We start from the raw sequence: 27,777 nt of genomic DNA, 5'->3' as shown, positions 1-27,777 counted from the left end.
CTTCAGGAAGATCACGCAGACTGCGTGGGGCCTCACCTCGCGGAGGGGGCCTCACCTTGCGGAGGGGGCCTCACCTCGCGGAGGGGGCCTCACCTCGCGGAGGGGGCCTCACCTCGCGGAGGGAGCCTCACCTTGCGGAGGGGGCCTCATCTTGCGGAGGGGGCCTCACCTAGCGGAGGGGGCCTCACCTCGCGGAGGGGGCCTCACCTCGCGGAGGGGGCCTCACCTCGCGGAGGGGGCCTCACCTAGCGGAGGGGGCCTCACCTAGCGGAGGGGGCCTCACCTTGCGGAGGGGGCCTCACCTTGCGGAGGGGGCCTCACCTCGCGGAGGGGGCCTCACCTAGCGGAGGGGGCCTCACCTAGCGGAGGGGGCCTCACCTCGCGGAGGGGGCCTCACCTAGCGGAGGGGGCCTCACCTCACGGAGGGGGCCTCACCTCGCGGAGGGGGCCTCACCTGAGCTTATGCGGCGCGATTAGTGTGGCGCGGCATGGTTTCGCTGCTGCGAGGCTCCGCCAGCAGGAGGTGGTATTATGTCAAATTTTTGGGCATCATCATATTATATACCTCAGGAGCAGAGGTGAGAAGTACTCAGATCTTGTACTTAGTTAAAGTAGAAGTACTCAGATCTTGTAATTGAGTAAAAGTAGAAGTACTCAGATCTTGTACTTGAGTAAAAGTAGAAGTACCAGAGTGTAGGAATACTCTGTTACAGTAAAAGTCCTGCATTCAAAATGTTCCTCAAGTAAAAGTAGAAAAGTATTCTCATCAAATATAGTGAAAGACAGTAAAAGTAGTCGTTGTGCAGATTGGGCCATGTCAGAATAATATCTATGATATGTTTTATAATGATTGATCATGAAAGTGTTCTCAAAGCTGGTGAAGGTGCAGCTAGTCTGAAGTACTTTGTAGACTGCAGGGTAGCTGGTGAAGGGGCAGCTAGTCTGAAGTACTTTGTAGACTGCAGGGTAGCTGGTGGATTTACTCCAGGTGGAACTAAAGTCTGATTCAACACTTGATTAGATTTCACACCATTCATCCAGATCTGTGAAGTAACTAGAGGGATTAAATACATGTAGTGGAGGAAAAGTACACGTTACCTCTGAACTGTAGTGGAGTAGAAAGTAGCATAAAATGGAAATACTACTCAAGTAAAGTAAAAGTATCTCAAACTTGTACTTAGGTTCAGTGCTTGAGTAAATGTACTTAGTTACTTCCCACCTCTTCCCAGGAGGGCTGCTCCCTTTGAGCTCTCTCACTGTTACTTAAAAAAAGGCTAAAATCGAAGCAGCAGAACCAAAGATATCACCTTTTTCATTTTACACATTTTTCTTCCTTGTCAAAAGCTGGCGTCTGCACTACCCACAATGCAACACGACCACAGACAGTTGGGAACGAGTGTTAGCGGCCGGTGAGGCTTCCAGCAGAGGAGCAGCAGTCACCGCTAAAGGGAAACAGCTGCTCCTCTGAACTCACCTCAAACTTTCCCCTTTTCTCCAGCGGCTCCACTTGGGCCTCATTACACTTCGCTGCGTCACTCTTCGGGACGCCCTCCCCCTCCATTTCCTCCACGATCATCACTGTCTCCCACTTCCCAAAGCTGCTGGCAGGGAACATATCCGACCTCATGCTATCTCCAAAATACACGACCTGCAGAGGGAGAAGGGGACAGAGGACAGACTGTTTGCAGCTGCACAATAGTTTAAGTGCAGTGGTAAAGATGGATTCTCTTAGCAGTAGTCAGCTGGCATATGTCTTACGACCCCCCAGTGTAAACAAGACCAGACATGATGAGTCTGCAAAAGTCATCATGATTTCTTTGACCATCTCCTCTCCTTTGTCCTCCTCTCATGGAAAAGAAGAGAAAGCTGAGACGCATTCCAGAGCGGAGTGCAGGCGCACGCTGCTCAAAGCTTAAAATCCCATTTCAACGAGCGTTTCACTTTATTCCAAAAGGAGAGCCATGGAGTGAGGAGAGTGACACTGGAGATTAAAAGGACAAGACACAGAAGGATGCTGATGTTTTAGTAGAATGAGGCTACACAGTAAAAGGCCAGTTCATTATACGTTATTTAGTGATCAATGAATGAGCATGCTGGCATTATTACTACACTGAAAAAACTGGAACCTAGGCTTTAAATAAAAAATAATAGGTTTAACTTAATATTGTTGCTTTCAACTAACCTAATAGAGTTAGCAAATCTGTTGACATATTACATTTCATCAAAGTCAACGTTGAGTTTCTTCAGTGGGAACAAGCAGTAGCACACACAGTGCTATTAAAGGTCATTCTGTTAGTCAGCAGATGGTTGATGAGCGTAATGGTAATGGTTTTAAAAAAAAATTAAAAAAAAAAATTGGTAAAGAAAATGGTTATGGCGTCGGCATGACCGGCAGAAGTTACGCTTAGAAACCTATGAGGGTGCTGTAGGACACAGGTGTGTAATGTACATGTTGAGGATGGAAGGCTCTGCTCTGTGTGTGTGTGTGGAACGAGCCATTTTGTGTGCGTGCGCGAGCGCGCACCGGTACCGGAGATTCTTGTTGTTAGCATCTGGTGCTAGCTAGCTACGCTAACGGATATAAGGAGCTTTTTCAACAACAAGGTGGAGGAAGAACTCTCGCCCGTCAGACTGAGAGGCTCAGATAACCTCAGCTCAGTGAGGTAAAGGACTCTCAGTTTAGATTACCCACTGAGATTAGTTATCTCAGTGGGTCTCAAACAGTTTGGTCACGATTAATGTAAACAATTATTTCCAAGGCACACCTTTATAGGTATAAAAAAATAAGAGAATAAATGAAAAACAGGTATGAAATACTATATGGCAGTAAAACAAGAATACAGTTTGAAAGGGGAGTGATTTGTAAAATATCCATAAAGAAAAAGTCAATCTGATTACAGTTGTGTTTCATCTGGGTGTTGAGGGATGTATCCATAGATCTCTTCATGTTGCTCTCAAAGTGCACCAGATTGATGCTTTTAACTTCAATATTTAAAAAACATCTTCCCGGGGGAGCATCCCCCCGGACCCCCCTAGAGGAGGTTAGGTTCACCCCCCACTTAAAAAAAATAGCACCCCTGCTTACACCTATATGCCGTGAGCTGATTATCGAGCCTTGATTGTAACAGCCGCGGGTACACTGTGTATTTGCATGGTGAGTGTTGCAGTAGAACATTCCACTGTAGTGTTTTATTATCACTGTTCTGTGAAGTGATTTATATATTTTTTTGAAAGGAATGCTCACGTTCATATTGATGTATTTTAATAAATGTTAACTTGGCTCATTACGTGACTATTTGTGTTGGGGGGGCCCGACGGAAAAAGTTTGAGAACCACTGGCATAGAGGCATGGTAAAAGGCACACTGAGGGAAACACTAGATGTTACGTATTGCGCCGAGGCTTCGGAGCGTGTCGAGTAATCCCTGAAGCTTTTTGTGAAGCATGTATCAAGGCTTGTGTCATTTTGGGCCAGTGACGTCACCGATGACAAACGATACCTGTCGATACCACGTGACTGCTTCAGGAAGCCATTCAGATCGGTTGAACACAACGCTCATATTACCCATGGATGTATAATAAGAACCATATTACCCCTCCTGTACCCGGGGCCAGGCCCGGTGACACGATGGAATTAAGAGAGCTCAGACCCTCACTCATATAGAGGTCGGAACGTGTCATAAGTATAAATAGATACAAGCATAAATAAAAGTAGGAATAAACACATGAATAAATAGAGTGCAGTGTGGTCAGGTAGATTCAGTGTGTGTGCTGTGGCTCAGATGGAAAGCACTTGACTCATGACCGCAGGGTCCCTGGTTCGACGTCTTTTTTGTTGTTTATAAAAGCTACAGCTAAATGAGATAATGTAGTTAATAAATGTATTCTTTGATATGGTTTAGCCTTTCTCAGGCTACAACATGGTTAAGTTTATGAATATTATTAAGGAATACAAATCCCTCTTTGCAATGTTTACCAGCCTCCTTAGGATTTTCAATCACAATCATTAAACTGGAATAAATACATTATTGTTGACATGAAAATATGATTGAATGTTTGTTGTTTAGAGTTATTCTAAGGCTTTACTCAATGGGAACTCTGTATGAGATAGAGCACACTGTTGAGATGTCCAATCTGCCTGTTTTACACACTGTGACCAACAGGGTCGTACATAACAATGCTGTGCCAAAGTAACCTGCTTACCCTCTCGTTCAAGGTTGTGAAGTCCAAACAGAGCAACAGAAAACTGCAGCCTTAAAGTGGACCTATGATGCTATATTTGAAACATATATTGTAGGGCCATACCTATATAAAACGTCTGTGAAGTTTATTTTTCAAAATACCAAACAGATCATGCATTTTAGCCATGCCTCATTTCACTCTATTTGCTCTATTCCAGCCCTGTCTTTGCATGCGCTGCAGCTGACCACGCCCCCCTGCAAAGGAGGGGGGTGAGGCACGAGCGTCATGTTACCATGCTGTTACCATGCCACAACGCCACATTCCCCTGATTGGTGGAGAGTTGGCCATATAGGCGGAGCTCCTCGTTCCTGACGTCAGAGATATTTCAGCGTTTTGGCTGTTAATAAAAGCACTTAAGGATGCATTTTTTGTGACTCTGGCCATCTTATTTAATTCCTAGTTATTTCATCGACCCTTTTTGTAACAATCTGTAAGGCTGAAGGGAACGGAGTGACTCACATTACATGTCCCCATTTAGGCTTGTTACGTAAATAACACGTAAATACGTAATGATAATTTATGTTACATACTGTATTTGAACATTGCATGTTTTAAGGCACACGTCATTTTAAACCTGGCATGGCTAACGTGTGGAGAACCACAATGCATGCTCTTTATCATAACCCAGAATCTAGAAGGCAAATGTCCTCTATGTGGGACAAATAAAAGATTCCTGGTTGAGAGAAAGTGAAACTCTGCATCAAATAAACCCTTTCCTGTGATCAGACTGAATCTAACCTCTCTCCAGGAGTCAGAAGGCCATAAAGAGGATGTAAGGCATTCCAGGAGCTGCGTCTCCCCTCCCCCTCACAGATCTGTGTCCCAGGCCCCCCCTCATGTAAACACACCTACTAATCGCTGCGGGCCGGGCCTTCTGAGAGCTTCCCAGAAGTCGCTCAGCTGCTTGTACCCCAGAAAGCTGCAGGGATAAATATTTACAGAGGCTGAGGATTCCAGCACAGAGGCAACACATTATATAATAGGATCATTGTGTATGGACACACTCACATCAGCAGACTGGACTGTGAGTGATCTGACGCTCCTTCTCCAAACACGAACACACAATATGACACTGTTCATTGGCTGTAAATGCAGCCACAGCTTTCCTCCTGACCCAGGACCAGTGCCTCCAAAGAGCCACTCATTCTGCCCTGTGCAGCGTCTGCAGGTCAAACCCCCCCCCCCCCCCCCAATGCCAACATTGAAACTGAGAAATATAAATGTTTCCGTGGCTCAGGGTCTGATGGACGTAGCGGTGGGGACAAAGTTCACGGAGGCTTTTTGTCCAGAGTGTGTCTTACAGTCATTTCCTCCTGCTATCAGAAACAGCTCACTGTGCTGCAGCTCACTGCTGCTTTAGGGTGAGCGTCTCTTATCAGCTCATCACTCATGCGGCTTTCACACCAGCGCTTTTCAGTTTCTAGCTCCGAGCGGGAGCTTTTCTGATTCAGCTCCGGTTTCCCTTTTCAGCTCCCGCTCTGTGCACACCGCCCACTGGCGCCCCAGAGCTGCCCTTGCTGCGTCATGACGTCACCGTTTACATCGCTGATTTGCTCCCCAACGGAAGCTCACAACAACAACAACAGCGTCGGGTCGATGATCGTGTTGCTTTTAATCACACGAAGCCAGAATAAATTGAATAACGACTTCTCCAACCTTATACTTTGCTCCAGAGTGCCGTGGTTCATTGTTTATTAATGTGTTTCTGCAGCATTTACCGACCGCTGCAGTGCTGGCTGCTCTTCCACGGAGTTTATTCTCCCGTTAGCTCCCGGTTAGCTCGCACTGCAGCGGCCGCTCTAAAGTATTCACTGTCCGACTCACACAAGCAGCTGATGCATATCCCCAGCTCCCCTTAGCCTAAGTGAATGTGTGTCAGTCTGAATTGACGCTGTTTGGTATCACAACGCTGTTATGAAAGTTTCTCTGGTATCAAACGGGTGATGTTACCATAGCAACCGAAGCTAAACTGACTACTCTAATCCGATAGCTGCAATAATACAAAACAACACGTCTGCCTCTCTCCACAATGATCGATAACAGTGAACGGATGGTCAAAGTAAGGCACAAATAAACAGAATCACACGAAGCCTGGTTAGTGCTGCCTGACTTTATAAAGTGTGTTTATAAGCACTACTGCTTGTAGGCAGGCATAACAGTCGACCCATGTTCAGGGGAGGTGGGTTTAGTTTCCTGCACGCCTCGACGTAAGAGAGACGTAAGCGACGTCACCTCTTAGCTCCAAAGCTCTTGCCTCTGGACCGACAATTTTTTGGAGCTGGAAATGAAGCGGATTCCGGAGCTAAGAGCCGGCGCAGCTCCGGTGTGAACTGGAAAACCCGGCGCTTTTCAGGCTCTAGCTCCGAGCCGGAGTTGAAAAGGCGCTGGTGTGAAAGGGGCATCAGAGAGCAGTTCAGGCTGAAGCAGGTGAACAGAGCAGAGGGCTGCAGAGCCTTAATGAGCCCTCTGTGCTGCACACTGTGTGGGCCTGGAGCACAGGCGCACACAGCAGCTGTGCCCTGACCCTCTGTCCGTAGTACGGAGCTCCTAAAGGCACATTTAAAAAAGTTGTTGAGAAAAGTTGTTGAGAAAGTTAGCTGTGCGCCAAGGCGGAAGGAGCACACAGGAGGAGACAACCATTTCATTGCAGACTGTTATGTTTACGTGGGGAAATGACAGTGCATACATTATTTGAGATATATTTCGAACTCAGACTTAATTTTATGGACATTTCGGCCAGGGGTGTAGAGCTATTTGTTTAAACCAGTTTAGCCCTGAGCCTGTTTTTCAGGTCTCAGGCTCGAAAATGACATTCCCAGAACAAATGACCATATCTTCCCTTCTAAAAGGGTTAAATGAATAATCTTTGTTCTCAAAGTAATGATAAACCTGTGAGTTGGATGTAGAAAAGTCAGAATCAATATACATGTTTTTTATTTAAAAAAATAATTTTTTACTTGTCGTGAAAACTACCCTTGGATGATGGTAAGGTAGACTAAAAGCTTAAGGAATCCAAAGTACAACATATATGAAGTACCCTGTATCAAGATTGATGCAAAACAAGTGACATGTGACCTTTTTAGAGAGGTTTAGCAAAAAAAACTCCACCTCTGAGGTGATTTGGGTGGGAATGGGGGTTTTACCGTTTCTCTGGAACCCATTGGTCGATTTTGGTGATTGACATCTCTTTCTGGCCGTTAGAGCCAATAGAATAGGAGGGGAATCTCCCCACTCACACACATGGTAAAACAAAAAGGTGGGGGCTTCGCGGACACAGTTTTGCACCAGAGTGAAGCTGTCTCTAGGTCTGACTTCTAGAAACGGAAAAGCAGGTTTATTGTTTATGGATTATCAGAAATAATTTCAAAGTGACACATTGGATTAACCTATGGATTAACTTCAGCATCGTTTTTATCGTTTTAAAGCCATCGAAGACCACTTTTGACCAGACTATGACACAGGTGAGCCATGTTAGCATTTTTAGCTACCTAGCGCCACATGTTTTGATGTCTGTTCTTGTTATTATCTCAGCGAGTTTGTATAATTGAGTGATAATGAAGGGTACCCTTCGATTTTGTGTCACCTCACGATGTGAAACGATGTGTTTGATGTGCAGCAAAGATAAATAATAAGGTTTTGTGAGTGAATTTCGGTGCAGTCATCTGTTAGCATTTTTCGCTCGTTGCTAATTCAGAGGCTCAGCGTTAGCATTGTGTTTTTTTTTTGGAGAAAACAAATTAAAATGATCAGTTAGATGAGTTTCTTAGGGTGACCAGACGTCCCCATTTTACGGGGACAGTCCCCGGTTGTATTGACCTGTCCCCGGTTGAAACTGTCCCCGGAAATGTCCCCGTTTTTTAATATACGTTAAAAACACATAGGTGAAACAAAACGTTTCATGTCAGGAAACACTGGGTAAACAGACTGTGGTCAACCAGCCCCCACTTCGGAAAACACAGTCAAGCCAGCTCGCACGTTGTACTGCGGTGCGCAAATATCCTATGCATTACAGTAGAGGCCTGTAAAAACTGCCTTCAAAATAAAAGCGTTTACTCGGTCAATAACAAATATACCTAAAAAACACACCAAACATATTCATATATACTGGAGCTTAAATTAAGAAATATGTAATATATAATGTGATCAATAATAATTTAAAACAAACTACGTATAACTACTACATTATAACTGAGTGAATGTAAAATGTAAGTATGCAGTTATGAAGACATATCTGACATTTCCACTGGGTGACTAATTTCAATTGATGTTGACACCATCTCACAACACTCCTAAAATAATATTACTTTCTGAAGCACAATTTAAAATGTATGCTGTTTAAAATCTCAAATTAGATCTATTGTCCATCTATATTTTGATTATTATTTCATGGAAACCGTCCATAATCAAAGAGTCATTCGAAGTCAATCAAAGACTTATTTCTCTTCAGGGTGATAGCAGGAGACCCCATCTAGTCAATCAGAGAGAATCTGGACAATCTGATGTAGAGTTTCAAAATAAAAGACCTTTGAAGTCTCATATATGAGCTATCGTCCTTCTGTTTGTATCCAACAGTTAAAATGTTCGAATTACATTGAACCAGAATTGTCCCCCTTTTTTCTTTAACAGTGAAGAAAATTGGATATGTTGATGATATATTGACAGCAAAACTCAAAATGTCCCCGGTTTTAATTTTGAACATCTGGTCACCTTACGTTACATGGATATAAAACATTCATAGTTTATTAAATGAACATGCCCTCAGACACTGTTTCCTGCAAGATGTTGCAGGAGGGCCCCGGTACCGGGGTCTCTCGGACTTAACAGGTTGCACCGGATTGGCAAAACAGGAGAGTCTGTAAACCAGTCTGCTTTGATCTATGAATTAATGTCCGTGACTCTCAGAGTACCTGCTGCCCGCAGCTGTTTTAAAGGGCAACAAACACTCAGAACACACACACACACACACACACACACACACACACACACACACACACACACACACACACACACACACACACACACACACACACACACACACACACACACACACACACACACACACACACACACACACACACACACACACACACACACACACACACACACACACACACACACACACACACACACACACACACACACACACACACACACACACACAGAGTCAAAGTCAGGCTGATTGTTATCATGTGCTACTCTGATATTGGAAGAGTACATTCAGTATTTTCCCAACACTGATCCTCCCTGCCGTGTTCAGGCCTGACTCTCTGTGATGGCCCCCCATCAGCCCCCCCATCAGTGTCAGTGCTGTGCTGAGGGACTGTAATCTCCCTGAAGTCTCCTCTCACCTGCAGTCAGCAGTCAGGTGAAAGTGGAGGCAGCTCACCAGAGGCCTCGGGTCACCCCACTGTTAGAGCAGCTTTAAGTGCAGGTTGACACTGAATTCCTCAAGAGCTTTCTCCACGTGGCCGGGGAACAGAGGGGGCATTGAGCCGAGGGGGGGTGTGTGTGGGGGGGGTGCTGACGAGTGCTGCTGAAGGTGAACTTAGGTTCCCCTCTGCATGATCTGTACCATCCTTCCTTCTTATGTGAATAATACATTGAATTAAAGTCAACCTTTCAGTTTATTCAGTGTACGTTTCATTCCTCTGAAATCAGTCCCTGCCACTGGAACAGACATGGCACTGAATGTGTATTTTTCAGATAAAGCGTCGTTGTTAATGAATGAAGGTATGAAAGTACCTCTTCTACTTACGGAGTGAACATGGAACGTTCAGATGCATTGTTTCAACATTTCAGGAAATTACAAATTCATCAGAGTAACCATATCCTTTGCTCCTGCTCAGACTTGAACAAAATAAATTGCTTTTGGGAAGTTGGGAAATAATCTTTTCTATCATCTTCCTCTGACTACAAACAATCTTTTTTCCAGAGGGTTCTATGGGTGTGATGGTGACAGCTTCCTGCGTGTGAGTCTCTCTACGGCTCAGTACCCTCGATATTGAACAACATGGAGTCTTTTTAACAGCGCACATTGTGTGTGGATTCATCTTGCAGCCTCATTTCCCGTCATCTCTTTAACACTGCCATCTACAACAAGCATAATATGCCCCCGAAAAATAATCATCATAATCATTAATCATCATAAAGAAAGTGCTGCAATAAACGCTGGTTGCCTTGCCGTGACTCAGTTTTGTGTTTTTGAATATAGAATGAGCATTGTGCCTCTGACAGGAACTAGAACTACCTCATGTGTATCGCTCACTGAGGGCTGACCTTAGCTTAAAGTCAGACACGATGTCATTGCTGGGACCAGACGGTAGCTTAATGAAACATATTACACATCTGAACTCACATGAGATGGAACAGACACAATTTGGTATTTTTATATGTAATTATTCATGAGTGCTGTCAATTGATGAACAAATGTAATTGCTGTAATTGCAATAATTATCTGTAATTAATCATGATAAAGTTGAAAGACTATTTATTTGTATTTTGGGGGATATAAAACATGAATGTGTGGTGTTGTTTTAAAGAAAAGCATGACAAACTGTTAAGAGAAATCGGAGGGTTTTTTACTTTATTATAACCTGATCTCTGAAGTCCAACAACTTTCCGAACGTATCCACTGTCCCAGAGCAACACACTCTCACTCCCTAAGCGTCCAATAGCGACGTTTGGTCAGTGTCCGTGGCGTCCAATTGTGACGCTCCTAGGCTCCTTCAGCGTCATAAAGGGACGCAAATAGCTTTCAACTGATTGCAATGTATTCCCATCTGCGTCGGGATTTGACGCTCATGGAAGCATGGCATTCGTTTATGTCGGCTGCCCTTAAAGGCAATGAGAGCATCCATTCCCAGGAGTAAAGGATGGCAGAAGACACTACACTACCCAGAATCCCCAGCTATTGTTTGGACTACACCATGTGCTCTTGACAAACCCGTGATAGTCCTCAAGCTCTATGATTGGAGAGTGTGCTCCGAGGGTTAATCCGATTCTCGAACAGCACTTGAAATGGGATGGAACCACGGCAGACTGTCCAAAACTGGATTTGAACGGGTCCACCGCGTCCCCCCTCCCCCACCCCGTCCCCAGAACTACACATGCTGGCTATTCTGTTTCGCAACATGTTCTCTATGGCACGTCTCTACTGGGAGTTGTAGTTTTAAAAGACGTTTTCGTATTTCCCATAATAAGAAGTTGCCAGTATTAAACTGTGTACATCCCTGGAGGTTTAGGGGACAGGAAACACTCACATTTAAAACATATAATTAATAAATGGGTGAAAATTGCTTGTGCCCATTATGGGCAGCATTAATATATATACCCACACGCCAGCTAAGGTCAGAAGAGCTTTATTTAACAGCTGGTCTTATGTGTGTGACCCCTGTGATAACATTACATTACATTAATTGATAAGCCTGAAACATGCACTTGTCAAGGTTCAGAGGCACATTTTGCAAATATGGCAGTATAGCCATCGATCAGCTTAAGATAAGATATACTTTATTGATCCCAAGTTGGAACATTTGCGTTACATCAGCATGTGTAACAGTTAAATATGCAGTTGTGTTTATTTGAAAATCATTTAGTATAATCACATAAATTCTGTGTTTTATATTCAACAATTCTGTGTTCTTTATTTATTGATTGTTCAATACCTGACAAGGCCGGAGATGAAATATCTACATACATCTTATAAGAGTATAATACATTATGTATAATATCAGTTAAAATAAGTGCTTCAACATAGTTAACATTGCTGGAGGTATGCACACATATTGATAGATGTCTTGTAATGCACTATTGAGGAACCTGCAACCCAAGTTTTTCATTCAGTGCAGAACTACACCACAGTTGTGTAGGCCTATATGATATGTCAATCAACCTTAGAAAATCTTGAAATCTTGAAAGGGATGTGCAAAATAGTCATTACATACAGTCTTTAATTAACTATTAGTAGAGAATAACGAGTAATGAATATACTTTATAGGGATCGTATTAATATCTAATAATAAAAATATTGAAATTCAATAACATGCTTTAACCACCAGGTGTCCCTTTATATCAGCTGTGCACCTTTATGGTGTAAATACAGCCTATCTACCAATTGGATCAAATATAAAAGTGAGCCGAATTAGTGTTGATACTGCAAGGAGACGTATTGTGTGAAAAGAAATGTAAGATGTTGTTTAATGGCTGATATATTTATGATCCATGTCACGTTTTCAGTTCCTCATGTTTGTCTTCTCATCAGGGCTCTATAAATACAGAACTACGGCAGATATGTAATATGTAATGCAGCCGAACCGTGTATTACAATGCCGTTATGTGATGACTTTCAAAGAGAAAAGCAAGCACACTCGGAATAAGGTATTATTATTATTTTTTTTAAATGTTTTCGGTCTGTGTTAATGACGATGTGCTCAGAGATGTGAGACTGGAATTGCACAGGGGGGAAATAACGTAGGCTATCTTTAGATGCGGATTTTGTTAAACTAATATGTTTAGGCTGTGGACCAACACTATACATTGACGGGGAAGGGGGTAGCAATAAAGATAACACCATTAAACAGTTACACAACATAACAGAAATAATATCGATAGCAGCGTCCCTAGCAACCACCTTGGTAACAATGAAAACGTCGCAATTTCCTGAAGTAATCTTCGTAATAACTAGCAAACTAAAGATCATGTACATCCACTGCACACATAATCAGAAATAACAACTCATATTTCTCGCATCAAATGACATCAAAACGCATTTTAATGGCCAAACTAACTTTAAAATAGGCATTTTCTACCGAGAATAAAACGAAGTTCGGCCATGTTTTCTTTTTCTGCAGGGAGAAATTTGAAGATCACGTGACATAGACGCCAGCCATCGGAATGAATGGTGAAAAAAACCGGGTTTGTCAAACAGAGCACATGGTGTAGTCCTAAACGATAGCTGGGGATTCTGGGTAGTGTAGTGTCTTCTGCCATCCTTTACTCAGAAAACATATTTGTTTCTCCGAATCGAAGGGGAAAAATACAAAAGCATTGCACACAATTTAAACCAATCAATGCTGTGTAATTAACAAGGATAATCTGGTGTTTTTTAGTCGATGAGTAGTGCAGATATCACTGTAAAATCAATCGACAGTAAGAGGAGTACTTACTTCCGGGTGTACAATTCTCCATTATCCAATGGGAATGGATGCTCACATTGCCTTTAAGGGCAGCCGGCATAAACGAATGCCGTGCTTCCATGAGCGTCAAATCCTGACGCAGATGGGAATACATTGCAATCAGTTGAAAGCTATTTGCGTCCCTTTATGAAGCTGAAGGAGCCTAGGAGCATCACAACTGCACGCCACGGACACTGACCAAACGTCGCTATTGGACGCTTAGGGAGTGAGAGTGTGTTGCCCAGAGAGCCGCTGTGACTCCCCTCTGTATAGTGTGTGCTGCACAGAGCAGTCTCTCATCCTATCATACTGCAGCTCTGTCTGACCAGTGGAGACCCTGCTGTCTCTTGTAGGGATGGTTCTGTCTGATGTCCAGTGGTCTAAAGTTAGTTTCCCTGCTTCTTTGTCTTTTCCTTGCCATGCAATCTATGTATACATCCATGCTGGAACTACGGGAGGAAGGTGGGGTAACATTTTTTAATGTGATTCATGTGCGTATATTTTTTTTTGACGCTGTAAGGTTTCCAGATGAATCGCAAGTGTTAACATGTTGACAGCCCTACTTTTTTTAAAAATGCAATGTAAAAGTGGTCAGTGGTCACACACACACACACACACACACACACACACACACACACACACACACACACACACACACACACACACACACACACACACACACACACACACACACACACACACACACACACACACACACACACACACACACACACACACACACACACACACACACACACACACACACACACACACACACACACACACACACACACACACACACACACACACACACACACACACACACACACACACACACACACACACACACACACACACACACACACACACACACACACCATCAGACTGCTGCGGGTTCAGATGATGCAGGTGTGTTGTGTGTCATCTGTCCTCTGTAGCTACATATTTGCCTGAAATATCAGAGAGGCCAACTCAGTGGACATTTTTCAATGACAGCTAAAGACACATTAGCGACACCCACCTTTCAAGTGGTCTTTTAATCTTTATTATTCATATTATTTATTTCTATATTGTTTAACTGATTTATTTATTCTATAGGTTTTATAGGTTGTTATTTATTTATTTTGTTGTATTAGCGATATCCATTTTTAAACCTTTTTATTATTATTCTTATTATTTATTTCTTAAAGGGGACCTATCGTGCTAAATGCACTTTGTGATGTCTTTTATACATAAACATGTGTCCCCGGTGCGTCGGGGAACTCACGCAGCGTCAGAAAATAAAACCCTCTCTCTTTTCCTCCGTACCCACATCTTTTAAAAAACGGGGTACAACGAGCGGATACAGATTATATCCGATCTGACGTCAAATCGGCGGCGGACCCGCAGAAAGTTGCTATCAGAAACAATGCCTGACGTGTTTTGGATGTAATCTCGTCTTTGTTTACATTAGCAAGCCTCGCTAACACTCAGAGCTACTCTGAACTGGAGAGCACATGTTTAAAAAGCAGGAAATAAAAAAAAGAACTCACCTCGTGATAAACCTGCAAGAGAAAAAGCATTTGAGCTCCATACTGTTTCAGAAATAATCCTTGATGTGGTTTAGAACAGGATTTTTTTTTTCAAGCTAAGGACCCAAAATCTGCGTTTCTCTAACAGGGCTTCAAAAGAGGGGTTTGAGCAGTGGCTACAATGGGTGATCTGTTTGTATTTTGAAAAAAAAACTTCACAGACATGTTTTGTATAGGTATGGCCCTACAATATATGTTTGAAATATAGCATGATAGGTCCACTTTAAATTATAATTGTGATATTTATTATTGTTGTTTTATTTATATTTAGGTTTTAATATTTTGTTGTATTATGTTATATTATTATTATGTATTGTGTCTACCTTTATTTTACAGAGAGGGATCAATATGTATTATATTGTATCTTCTTTACATGATCATACCTTGACTGACTGTGTCCCTTATAGTGTATTATTATGTTGTTCTGCTGCATGTGTGAAGAAAGGTTTTAACGTTGGACCTGAAGTGAATTTCTTATTTTTTGTTTTCATTTGTGTGCCTTATTGTTAACGCACTTGAGCTGCACCTGGTGTAAGAATAGCGCTATACAAATAAAGCTTTATTACAATTATTGTTATTATTATTTGTCTGGAAGTAGGAATAACATGGTATATAATGTAAATGTAGCAAAGCTTTTAGAAATCTAAGTTATATATACCTGGTAAGAAAGAAATCTTTTTGTCCCTAAGAATGGGCTGCTTTGTAAGAAGTATGGGGGGAGTGGTTCCATCAGTGCACTCCCAGCATGCTGCCAGGCAGCGGGCCTGCCAGCAGTCCTGCCAAGGGCCACGTTCCCCCCCTCCATCACCCCTGTGTGAATCCTCCTCAACTGATATATCGTGAAGCCCTCATCTCTTTCAGCCTCTGCCAAAAACCAGAGTTGGAGTCAACCTCAAAGCGAGCCTGGGATGTTGTTCAGTCCGAGATCTGGCTGCTCTCCTGCTACAGACAGGAGGGGGGGGTCCAGCCTACCTTGGGCTCAGGTTTGCCCGTCATGGTCTTCAGCAGCTCGTGGAGGTGCGGCCAGTTTCCCTGGGAGTACCAGCCGGGTTTATCCAGCGACGGCAGCCCCTCGCTCTCCTCCACATCGTTCACTGGGAGAGAGAACCAGACACCACAGTTAGAGCCACAGCCAGCTGCTACACGACCACACAGCCTGGACTCCGCCTGCACCCCATCCCACCCCGCCACAGCACCCAGCCCCACCCCACCACAGCACCCAGCACCACAGCACCCAGCACCACAGCACCCAGCTTCCAGCAGAACAGCAGTGTGCATTTGAAGACTGTAAGCCAGGGAAGCAGTGGTTCTCCACCTGGGGTCACTCGGCACCTCTCTAGTGTTACATCTCTGGGATTGTGACGGTTAGCACACTAGAAAAGGTGTGTAAACATAGTGTCTTTGTTTCCTCACATCATTGCTTTACCATGTGAAGCCGTGTAGGGCCTGTCAGAAGGTGCCGGGTCAGTTCTTTCAGTGTGGTGTTACTGTTTGGGCATTTCCATAGCTGCTTTTATGTACAGTGGGACAACAGTGGCAACAAATAAATGGGCTTTGTTAATATAGCGTTTAATCCAGTCAGCATTCACACACATTCATACGGAGGCAGAGCTGCACCTTCCCAAGGCCACTTAGAATACAACTCATGTCTCAAATTACAAAGTGAAAAGACATTCAAACTAGACCAGAGTCTCCAGAGGTGTGGGCAGAAACACTGCAGACCACTGATCATCACCAGAGCTCCATGTGACATCCTGCACGAGCCCTGCGCATTGAAACAAATTGACCCAAGCAAAGCTATGATGTCATATCGGCCAAGAATTGAGGAATCGCAGATGCAGTATCTGGATGTACAGTAGGAGTCTTTTCCCAGGATGCATTGAGCCAGTGTATTACAGGAATAACACACCTATTCACCTGACCTAATGTGTTTGCACTGTGGGAGGAAACCCGCTCTAATCATGTATCAGCTGATTAACAAAATGATTGGAACATGTTTAATCATCTGTCCTCAAGTCACACACTTGATGTGTCATACACTGGTCACACAAAATAAACTTGATTAGCTAATCAATAAAAAAACTGTTAAGAGTGCAGAATAATAAGAGATGTTCAAACTGAAAAGGAGTAGCCAGTTTGAGAGGAGGCCAGAGGACGAACAATGCAGGTTTTCTTTCCAACGTGGCAGAACTCAGGAGAGAAAGGGAGAGGGAGAGGGAGAGGGAGAACATATTTCCCTGAGTGGGTCATTCTGTCTTCACACATAATGCATCCCCACTGTTATTGCTGGCAGGAAGACAGGCTGCCACTGCACTGCTTCTACCTGAGCGTCAGATCACAGGCAGGGAGGAGGGATGTGGACTCCTGAGGAATTGTGGGTAAATGATATGAATCTGACTAACACAATGAGCAGCTCTTTCTCAGAGATGACGGCTGGACTGATCCCCTGTACTTAGGAAGATATGAGATCTGATCTGTGTTTGGCGTGTGTGCATTGAGCAAATCAAAACACTGGATGTGTCAGAACTTTCTTCAATTAAACAAAGATAAAACTGAGCTAATGGTTCTTTGGCAGAGGTGGGGACTCCAGTCACATGACTTGACTCGAGTCACATGACTTGACTCCAGTCACATGACTTGACTCCAGTCACATGACTTGACTCGAGTCGCATATTTTTTGACTTGAGACTTGCTTGACTAACATTGATAAAAGACTTGACTTGACTTTGACTTGGTATTTATGACTTGAGACTTGACTTAAGCTTGAGACAGATGACTTGAAAGGAATTGACTGTTTAAAATTAAATATTGGCGTTTGTTTTTGTAGTGAGATATTACGTTTAGTTTTTTTGAAAAACCGTGATTATAGCGCCGTGCGCGCAAACCTGGCAACCCACTAGACGGCAGGAGTCTCAGTTAACATGGCAGCGGCAGCTTTACTCCACAAATAGTGAAGTTTGGATTCAAGGATTATTTTGTCGATGACGGTAATAAGAAGAGAACAGCGATATGTAGGGTCTGCAGCATGAAGATCAGTGACACGACCACCACAACATCCAACTTCATTCGTCACTACAACAAACCCCACAGAGAAAGGTAGGCTACGTGCATGGGTTGTGTTAGCTAGAAAGCTAACGCTAAGTTTAAGTTACGTTAGACTTAGTTTCAAATCGATTAAGCAAAGAGAAGACAAAACGGTAAATGAACACTCGAACCGCCAAGGGATTCATTTTGACTAACCCTGATACTGACGGGCTGTCGAGAGAGAGAGAGAGAGAGAGAGAGAGAGAGAGAGAGAGAGGAGAGAGACAGAGGAAGAAGAGAAGAGAGAGAAAGAGAAGAGCAGATAGAAAAGGAAGAGAGAGAGAGAAGAAAGAAAGAGAGAGAGAGAGAGAGAGAGAGAAAGAAAGAGAGAGAGAGAGAGAGAGAAGAAAGAGAGAGAGAGAGAGAGAAAGAGAGAGAGAGAGAGAGATTTGATTTTTGATTTTCAAATCAAATGACCAAACAGACACATTGACACACATTGTCAGTTCAGACAACTACTGAAAAAAAGATCGTCATTCTCCACAGAACACAAAGCATTTTTAAAGCACCACATGGCCTCAAATTCTCCCACATTTTTGGTTAAGCAAAAATAACCATAGTCCGCTTTCAGTCTTGCTTTAACCATCCGCTTGAAAATCACAACTGCATCGGTATCCAATGATTCCGCAACCTTATTCCTCCTGCTGAGGTAGATGGCCATTTCAGCCTGCCCCAACAAAACATTCAAAAGCTGACTTTTGCACTTTTGCTTCTGGCTGTACCGACAACCCAAAATGAACATTGTCTTAGAAAAAACCACATTAAACAAAAACAACATCTGAGTGAGTAACTGAAAAAGACAAAGGAGTCGACCACATTCCGTAAAGCAATGAAAAATGGTTTCCCTCTGTTCACAGAAAGGACAGGCGTCAGACACTGTAGGGTTGATGACTGAAACAAAAGCATTAACAGCTACCGCAGCGTGGAGGATCCTCCACTGGAGGTCCCCGCCCCTCTTAGTCAGCGGAGGCTTGTAGAGCGCTCTCCACTCAGGCCTCTGAGCCTCCGTCAGGCCCAGGTGGGCTCTCCACCGCGTGTCCACTCGCTCTTGGAGTCTGCTCTGATGTTTTGTTGGACATGGTGCTAAACTTAAAATCAGTAACATTGTCCAACTTTAACAAAAAACCCTCACAACTGAGATCAGGAAAACATCGCATCTCTGGAAAAAAGTCATTGTCATTTGGAGACTTCAGTCCGTTACAGTGAGCAGCGATCAGCGCCAGCTCTGATTGGCTGAGCTGCTGCTTCCAGCTCTGCAGCAGGAGGCTGACCACCCGGACTGACCTGAGGCTCAGACGTGAGGCCAGGCCTGCAGCGTTGTCCAGACGGGGCCCACACACCTCCACCACCTGGCCCAGCGTGAGGATCCTCTCCTCACAGAGTCTCTGTTGTAGAGACGGCCCTACTCCACACACAAACCGAGATCCACGGACCACCGGCTCTCTGAGGAGCCAGAACAGTGAGCCACAGCACTCTGGTCTTTCTCTTCTGAGTAGTCCCCACACCTTGAAGAGACCTCCATAGAACCCCGAGAGATTGTTCAGGCGTAATCCTTTCAGATCCATTAGGAACAGCGACTCAGCCAGACCCAGCCCACCACAGCGCTCCAATAAGGCCTGAGCTACGGGTCTCCAGACCAGGTCAGCAGGTCCAGTCAGGAACCTCTGGACGAACCGGAGCCTGAAGGCCGCCCCTCTGCTTGCCAGGTGAACCAGGCCATGTCCCCCCTCCTCCTTTGGCAGGAACAGGACGCTCTGAGGGACCCAGTGCATGCGGTCCCAGAAGAAGTCCACCATGAGAGCCTGCACCCTGGACAGCAGGTTTACGGGTGGGTCGGTGCACGCCAGCCGGTGAGCCAGCATGGAGGAAACAAGGTTATTTAAAATAAGGATACGCCCTTTAAAAGAAAGTTTGGGAAGGATCCACTTCCACTTCTTTAACCGGCCTTCCACTTTCTCTATAATCCCGTCCCAGTTTTTTAAACAAAACGAGGACGGGAATGAGAGGAGGAACACAGCAACTCCTTCTTTGACACCTTCCCTTTTTGAGTCACACTTCCTTTGCTCACTTGTTCATTTTTTCTTTTAACAGGTAACCTTAATAAATCCTCATCCATTACCACATCCTCCAGAACAGACTCAGCCACTCTGACCTGAGTGTCCTTATGTGTGATACTGTGTGTACCGGCTGCCTGTGTGCTTTCCACGTGTGAAACCGTTGGCTCTGCCCCTGACCGACTGACCTGCGGCTCCACCACCGGCGGCTCCACCACCGGCGTTTCCGCCGCGGGCGAATCAACCGACAGCGGCTCTGCCGCTGGCGCGGACCCCAGCACCGGCGGCCCGGCCGCGGACAAAAAAACCGGCAGCGGCTCTGCCGCGGGCGCGGACCCAGGGACCTGCAGTGGCTCTGCCGCGGGCGCGAACCCCATCACCGGCGGCCCGGCAGCGGGCAAAGGGACCTGCAGCGGCGGCCCGGCAATCTGTAGCGGCTCTGCCGCAGGCACCGTCGGGCCGGCTGCGAGCGCTGACACCCCGGGCGCGTCACCCGCCCTCTCCGGGCACACGCGGATCTGGTGTCCTGCCGCTCCACAACCATAGCATCTCAAACTGTCAGACGTAACATGGACAGTATTTTATACTTAAGAGTCAGATTTAATTCCCCTTCATCCTTTTTCAGGACCATAAGCACCTGTCTCCTAAAAGACACAACGTGCTTGAGGTGCGGGGATTTGCAGCCCAGGGGGATCAACTTAATGGGAGACACAAGCTGCCCGTGTCGAGCCAGCTCTCTCTCCAACAAATCGTTTCTCAGAAACGGGGGTACATTTGAGATGATTACCTTTTTAGCTGGAGTGACAAGGGGTAGCACGGGTAACAGCGTCCCTTTAATCGCTCCACCAGCTGGTTAGCTTTCTCCGTGCAGTCTAAAAAAATAACCACTGCACTGTTCATGCGGGAGGCAGATTTAACTCTGCCATATCCCACCACAGCCCCCACAGCCAGACCACACTCCTCCACCGACACACCGACAGGTGGAGAGAGCTTGATGGCGTGTTGGCGAGTCAGCTTCTCTAGCACAGCGCAGCTGCCACGGAACACCATACCTGGCGGCGTGACTGCAGCTGCAGCCGCTCGACAAACAATTAGACAAACAATTCACCAGTGCAACCAAACAACACCACCAAAAAACACCAAAGTCGGCGAAGTGATGCACAAAGACATAAACTATCACCCAGAGAAAAATGAATTGTAAACAATGGTTTGAAAAGTTGTAAAACTTTAAACGATCGCTCTCCGCTATACTCACCGGTCCACTCACAATCAGAGAGAGAGAGAGAGAGAGAGAGAGAGCTTACACCTTTTCCAAAGTCAAATTCAAGCACTTTTCAAGCATCTTACAGCTGTTGTAAATATATTGTAAACCTCACATTAAATCAGATGTTCTTTATGCTATAAACAACCAAATGTGTGTTTCGTGATAGCATTCTACACGAGGATGAACAATTAAAGAAAAGTAAGTTTAATATTTCAAAATGAGTGACCTGTATGCAGACTGGGCCTCCCATATAACCTGGCTGAGCCGATATAAAACAATCAGCCAAATAACTTTTCAATACATTATTGATTACTATTTTTGAGGTACTTTTAGGTTGGCAGTGAACATAAGTCAGAGGTACATGGTGTACTTTTCCTCCACTACATGTATTAATACCTTTAGTTACTTCACAGATGTGGATGAATGATGTGAAATATAACCAAGTGTTAAATCAGACTGTAGTTCCACCTGGAGTAAATCCACCAGCTACCCTGCAGTCTACAAAGTACTTCAGACTAGCTGCACCTTCCCCAGCTCTGAGAACACTTTCATGATCAATCATTATAAAACATATCATATATATTATTCTGAAATGGACCAATCTGCACAACGACTACTTTTACTGTCGCTACTTTCACTATATTTTGATGAGAATACTTTTCTACTTTCACTTGAGGAACATTTTGAATGCAGGACTTTTACTGTAACAGAGTATACTCTGGTACTTCTACTTTTACTCAAGTACAAGATCTGAGTACTTCTACTTTTACTCAAGTACAAGGTCTGAGTACTTATTCCACTTCTGGTAGTGTATTAGTCTGAATTGTAGCCACAAAATCACTTAGAGCTGCATAAAAATAGACTCACAATGGTAACAAGTGGATAATAATATTTACAAATGTGTCCAATGATTTTAGGTAACTCAAGACACCCGACTTGTACATCTTCAAAGGAAGACTATGTTCATTCTACAATTACATGGGATTAAAGCTAAATGTAGTTTTACTTGTATAATACTTCAATTTTATATAAAAGACAGTTTGTTTTCATCTGTTTTTAAAGTATTGGCTTTCAGAATATTAAACTTGTTTCGGCAAATTCAGATGATAAATACAACTTTGAAGCTTCGGCATGATTACAAGCAGAGAACGGACTAACGTAACGTCACAGCAAGCATAACAACAGCCGGTGTTTCTTGTGAGTGTTTCCCCAGTACACAAACGCAAAAATACACACACACACACAAACACACACACTCGCGAGCTTCCCCCAGACCAGTAATACAAACGAAAACGTGTCTTCGGGTCAATGTGACTGATTTCGATAGAGAAAGTCACATTTGGTTTAGGCACGAAACATACAGTAGAAATACATTGCTTTCAAAATCGCTCTGTGTCGAATCAATAGATTATATTTCGTGACTATAACACGAAATGCCGTGAGTGCTTCATCCTCTGAACACTAGTGATGGGAATTCCGGCTCTTCTTGGTGAGCCGGATCATTTGGCTCACCAAGAAGAGCCGGCTCTTTCGGCTCCCAAAGGGCTCTTCAGTTTACCACATATTATACCTTTTAATTAAATCAAATGTAGCCCTGTTTTGACTAATGAATTATATGTTTACCCATATATCACTTAAATTATTCAATACATCCTTTGTACTAAAGTATTCAAAAGTAAAAATTACATGTTTAATATAAATGATTTGCTGTGGCCAAATGTTTTCATTGAATTTACAGACCCTTAACTCTCTGATACCACCCAATGCATGCATTGACTTGCTTGTAGAACCACGCTACACAAAACAGATAGCAACACCTATAAAAACTATTTAAGAGAAAAGGGGCTACTGTATCGACCTATATAAAGTATATAAATATAGTTTTTTTTATATAAAAAAATATAGAAGACTATATAGACCAAAAATATCCGGCATTTTAGCCATGCCTCATTTCGCTCTATTTGCTCTTTCCAGCGCTGTTTTTGCAGGGGGCTGATTCTGTGAGCTGCAGCTGACCACGCCCCCCTGCAGGAGAGGGGAGCGTGCTCTGAGATCAGCTGCTGGGCTGTCAGAAGAGGGGGAGAAAAAGAGATCTCCGTCCTCCGTGTTTTATTCTTATAGAAGTAAGAAGAGAAGTAATGGGGCAGAAACCCTCCTTTTTACGCAGCGGTCCAGACATAGACATCAAACGGCGACACATATTCAGTTGCCAGTTACTTTGGCATTAGGGCAGGGATATCTAGATACTTTCCAAGGTTTGACATAATGAATTGTGCTACTTTTAAAGCAAGTAACGATGTTTTCAAATCTGTAATCAAAAAGCTCCTCAAAAACACTATAGAAGCAGTTCCTGCCGTTGTTACGTTAGTTCAAACAGTAACAACGGACTACTTTTCTTAGCGGATGCATGTCAATTTAAATCAATACATAAAACTATTTTTTAAATCAATAAAATCATTTTCTAAATCCATAAAACATTTCAATTATTATTGGGAGTCATGTCGTTACTTTGTTGAGAATGTGGCCATGTGTAATAAGCGAGATAATGTCCACATTGCACATTGCATAATGTGCCTTCAAGCCGATCTAGATCCCTCCGCAAAAAAAAAAAACCGGCTCGTTTGTCCCCTGCAATTATTATTATCCCTCAATCGAGTTCGCTATTCAGCTAGCAAACGTTAGCTTAAACAAACGTAGCATGCAACGTTAGCCTAATCTAAAATGCTCTACTACGGCGTACCTTTCATGTGGCTCGTCAGCGCAGACGGGATAGCGCGGGAAGGCCGCAGCGGAGCTGTTTTATGTAGAAGCGAAGCAATTCTTTTCTTTTAATCTAAAAAGTAAACTATTCAATCAGACAGCAATTTATTGTAAAAGTAAAGCATTTACAATTTCAAGCACCATTCCCAAAATTCAAGCACTTTCCCAACCTTGAAAACACCACGTCAAATTTCAAGCATTTTCAAGGATTTCAAGCACCCGTACGAGAGAGAGAGTTCCCCTGTGTTATTATCAGAAGTTTCTGTAAACTGTTGAATAATGTAGTTCATCTACTTTTAGTAGTTTGTTTAAATGTTTTAATGATGTTGTTTTTGTTTGTAGAAGTGTATCATTCCTTGAGTTATTGTAAAATGAATCTTTTTGATCTGTTATGATGATAAACTGAAGCCATTTCTAAATGAACCCAATTAAGTGAGTTTTAAATCGTCCTACTGAGTTTATAAGAAAATGATGAACAGGAGCAAAGTAAATGATTTGAAAATGATATTTACAGTTGCAATAAAAAGTATGTGAACCCTTTGGATTGTCCACACATAGCGTTGTGTGTTCCTTCCAAGCAACTCAGCTTTGGTTTCATCCGTCCACAGAACATGTTGCCAGTCGTGCTGTGGAACATCCAGGTGCTCTTTGGCAAACTTCAATGTTTTCTCTGGACAGCAGTGGCTTCCTCCGTGGTGTCCTCCCATGAACTCCATTCTTGTTCAGTGTTTTACGTATCGTAGATTCGTCAACAGAGATGTTAGCATGTGCCAGGGATTTCTTTAAGTCTCTAGCTGACTCTCTAGGACTCTTCTTCACCTCATTGAGCATTCTGCGCTGTGCTCTTGCAGTCATCTTTACAGGACGGCCCCTCCTAGGGAGAGCAGCAACAGTGCTGACCTTTCTCCATGTAGAGACGACTTGTCTTACCGTGGACTGATGAACATCAAGGCTTTAGAGATACTTCTGGAACCCTTTCCAGCTTTATGCAAGTCAACAGTTCTTAATGGCAGGTCTTCTGAAAGCTCTTCTGAGCGAGGCATGGCTCACATCTGGCAATGCTTCTTAGGAATAGCAAATTCAAAAGTGGTGTGTATTTCTTATAGGGCAGAGCAGCTTTAACCAACACCTCCAATCTCGTCTCCTTGATGGACTCCAGGTTGGCTGACTCCTGAGTCCAAGTAGCTCTGAAGAAGTCTTTAGCCTAGGGGTTCACATACTTGTTCCACCCTGCACTGTGAATGTTTACATGGTGTGTTCAATAAAAACATGAACACATATCAGTGTTTGTGTGGTATTAGTCTAAGCAGACTGTGTCTGTCTGTTGTTGTGACTTAGACGAAGATCAGAACACCTTTATGACCAACTTATGCAGAAATCCAGGTCATTCCAAAGGGTTCACATACTTGTTCTTGCAACTGTATGTAGGCGCTGACGCTGTTGGCGGTTCTAGTGTTAACAGACATTTTAATTAAATATGTGTAATGGCGAATGCCATCTATGATTTTCTTACCTGGAATTCTGCCTTTTTGAACAGACTGTTTGAGTCCTAGCTTTATCGTCTGCAGTTCTAGGGTTAATATGAATCTAATATGATTGTCATCGGTCTAAATTAGATTTCAAATGATTAACTGTGTATGTAATGAAGATCATAGTGTGGGTTGAATCCATTTTCATAACCACTGTCTTTTAACTGATTGAAATGCGGAAACTGGGCTTGTTCATCAGAATGTTGTATGACTTGACTCTCACGACAGTGACTTGGTGTAGTCATGGACTCTGACCTGAGTTTCAACAGTCACATTAAAACAGTTACTAAATCAGCCTACTATCACCTAAAGAACATATCTAGGATTAAAAGACTAATGTCACAGCAGGATCTGGAAAAACGTGTCCATGCTTTTATCTTCAGTAGACTCGACTACTGCAATGGTGTCTTCACAGGTCTCACTAAAACATCTATTAGAAAGCTGCAGCTGATTCAGAACGCCGCTGCTCGAGTCCTCACTAACACTAAGAAAGTGGATCACATCACTCCTGCTCTGAAGTCTTTACACTGGCTTTCCCAGAAAGCAGAAGCAGCGTTCAGTTATTATGCTCCAAACATCTGGAACCATCTGCCAGAATCCTGCAGGTCCGCTACAACTATTACTACTTTTAAATCCAGGACGAAGACTTTTCTTTTTAACTTTTATCCAGCCCACTCTTAGGCAGGAAGCAAGTGTTCACACAATTTTGAAACTATGACTTCTGACGCGTTTCAACTGTGACATTCTCCACTTAAAGGAAGTTCCCATCATCAGGTCATGTGGGGTTCTTGGAGCTTGTGATTTGTATGAGCTATTTGTTAACATTTAAGAGACATAACGATGTATCAAAGGAAAATAATGAAATCTACGCAGCAGGCTCACCAAGGGTCCTGAAGGGCCTCTGCTCGGGCACCAAGGAGAAGAAGCCTGGCTTGAGAGCGTTGGTGATGATGACCTCAAACAGCTCCTCGAAGTCCTTACTGCAACAGCCAGAGAAACAACATTAACCTCTGCGCTGCAACTGCGTGAAGGACCATGTCTGCATCCACTTAGCACTTAGCAAAGATACACAAGCACCAATACCTCAGTGGAGCCAAACCGTGTGTACACAGGCTTGGGGAGAAACGGGTTACATGTAACGGGATCACGTAATCAGGATACCAAACAAAAAGTACCTGTCCAGTATTCCCTTACAGTTCCATTAAGAAAAGACATAATCATATAACTGGTACATTTGAAAAAAACAATGTATTATAAAGATCAGTATATATTATAGCTAGACGTACTGCCTGAATATCTTTTTTGGTTTTCAATTTGGCCTTTTTTTAATGCTGTGTAGGTGGACTAATTAAAGGTCCCCTGTTATACTCTTTGTCAACAATATATAACATGTCTCTGAAGGCTTTGGCTGATAATAGATCATTGGAGCATCCCATAATCCCCTCTGTTTCAGCCCTGTTTCAGAAGTGCTGATTCTGTGCCTGTAGCTGCTGCTGGCCACGCCCCTCTGAGAAGTGATCGGTTAAAAGGAACACAACGCTGCTCTAGGAGGAGATTCAGGTGATAAGGTGGGGGGGGGGGGGGGTTACCTTGGTTGGCGATTGGCTAAATCATGAAGTGACATCATAAAGTGGTCAAATCTGAACAGCTCAGACAGGTTTTTATATAAATGGATCAGGACAAAAAGAGACTTTCCCAATGTCTTTACACAGAGGGGACACATGGTTATGTGTAAAGACATGAACAAGTGGATTTTGCACAATAGGGGACCGTTAAAACAAAATACTCTTGGCTTTTTATTCATATTAAACTTAAACACTTTTTGTAAGCGCCACCATTCTCTATGTCTAGCCTGAATTTAAGAGGACACTTTTTTGATCCCAAATATCTTGGTGTCTTATTTTCTAAGGTCACATTGTGCTGTTGCCTTACATAATGCACTGAAGTAAAAAACATCTTATTTATATTTATTTTCTATTTTATTTACTTGCATTGCGTTTGATGTTGAGGTAATCCAAAAATTACGGAAAGTAATCAGATTACATCACTTTTATATTTTGCTATTTTTGGGTTACTGATTGCATTTTTACAGGTAACTAGTA

At 43.4% G+C, this 27,777-nt stretch overlaps 1 protein-coding gene across 2 annotated transcripts in view; it reads right to left on the bottom strand.

Moving 5' to 3' along the window:
• nt5dc1 (5'-nucleotidase domain containing 1) overlaps window positions 1-27,777 on the bottom strand; it is a 104,907-nt gene that overhangs the window by 6,372 nt on the left and 70,758 nt on the right. For both annotated transcript variants that reach the window (XM_034076320.2, XM_034076321.2), the window contains exons 8-10: window positions 26,558-26,655; window positions 15,957-16,078; window positions 1,475-1,648 (exon numbers count right to left, since the gene is read on the bottom strand). In XM_034076320.2, the coding sequence (XP_033932211.1) occupies window positions 1,475-1,648; window positions 15,957-16,078; window positions 26,558-26,655 (394 nt within the window). The remainder of the gene's footprint in view (window positions 1-1,474; window positions 1,649-15,956; window positions 16,079-26,557; window positions 26,656-27,777) is intronic.

This window comes from Pseudochaenichthys georgianus, chromosome 24 (assembly GCF_902827115.2).
Source record: "Pseudochaenichthys georgianus chromosome 24, fPseGeo1.2, whole genome shotgun sequence".
Classification (NCBI taxonomy): domain Eukaryota; kingdom Metazoa; phylum Chordata; class Actinopteri; order Perciformes; family Channichthyidae; genus Pseudochaenichthys; species Pseudochaenichthys georgianus.
This window is presented reverse-complemented; position numbering and strand designations above follow the sequence as displayed.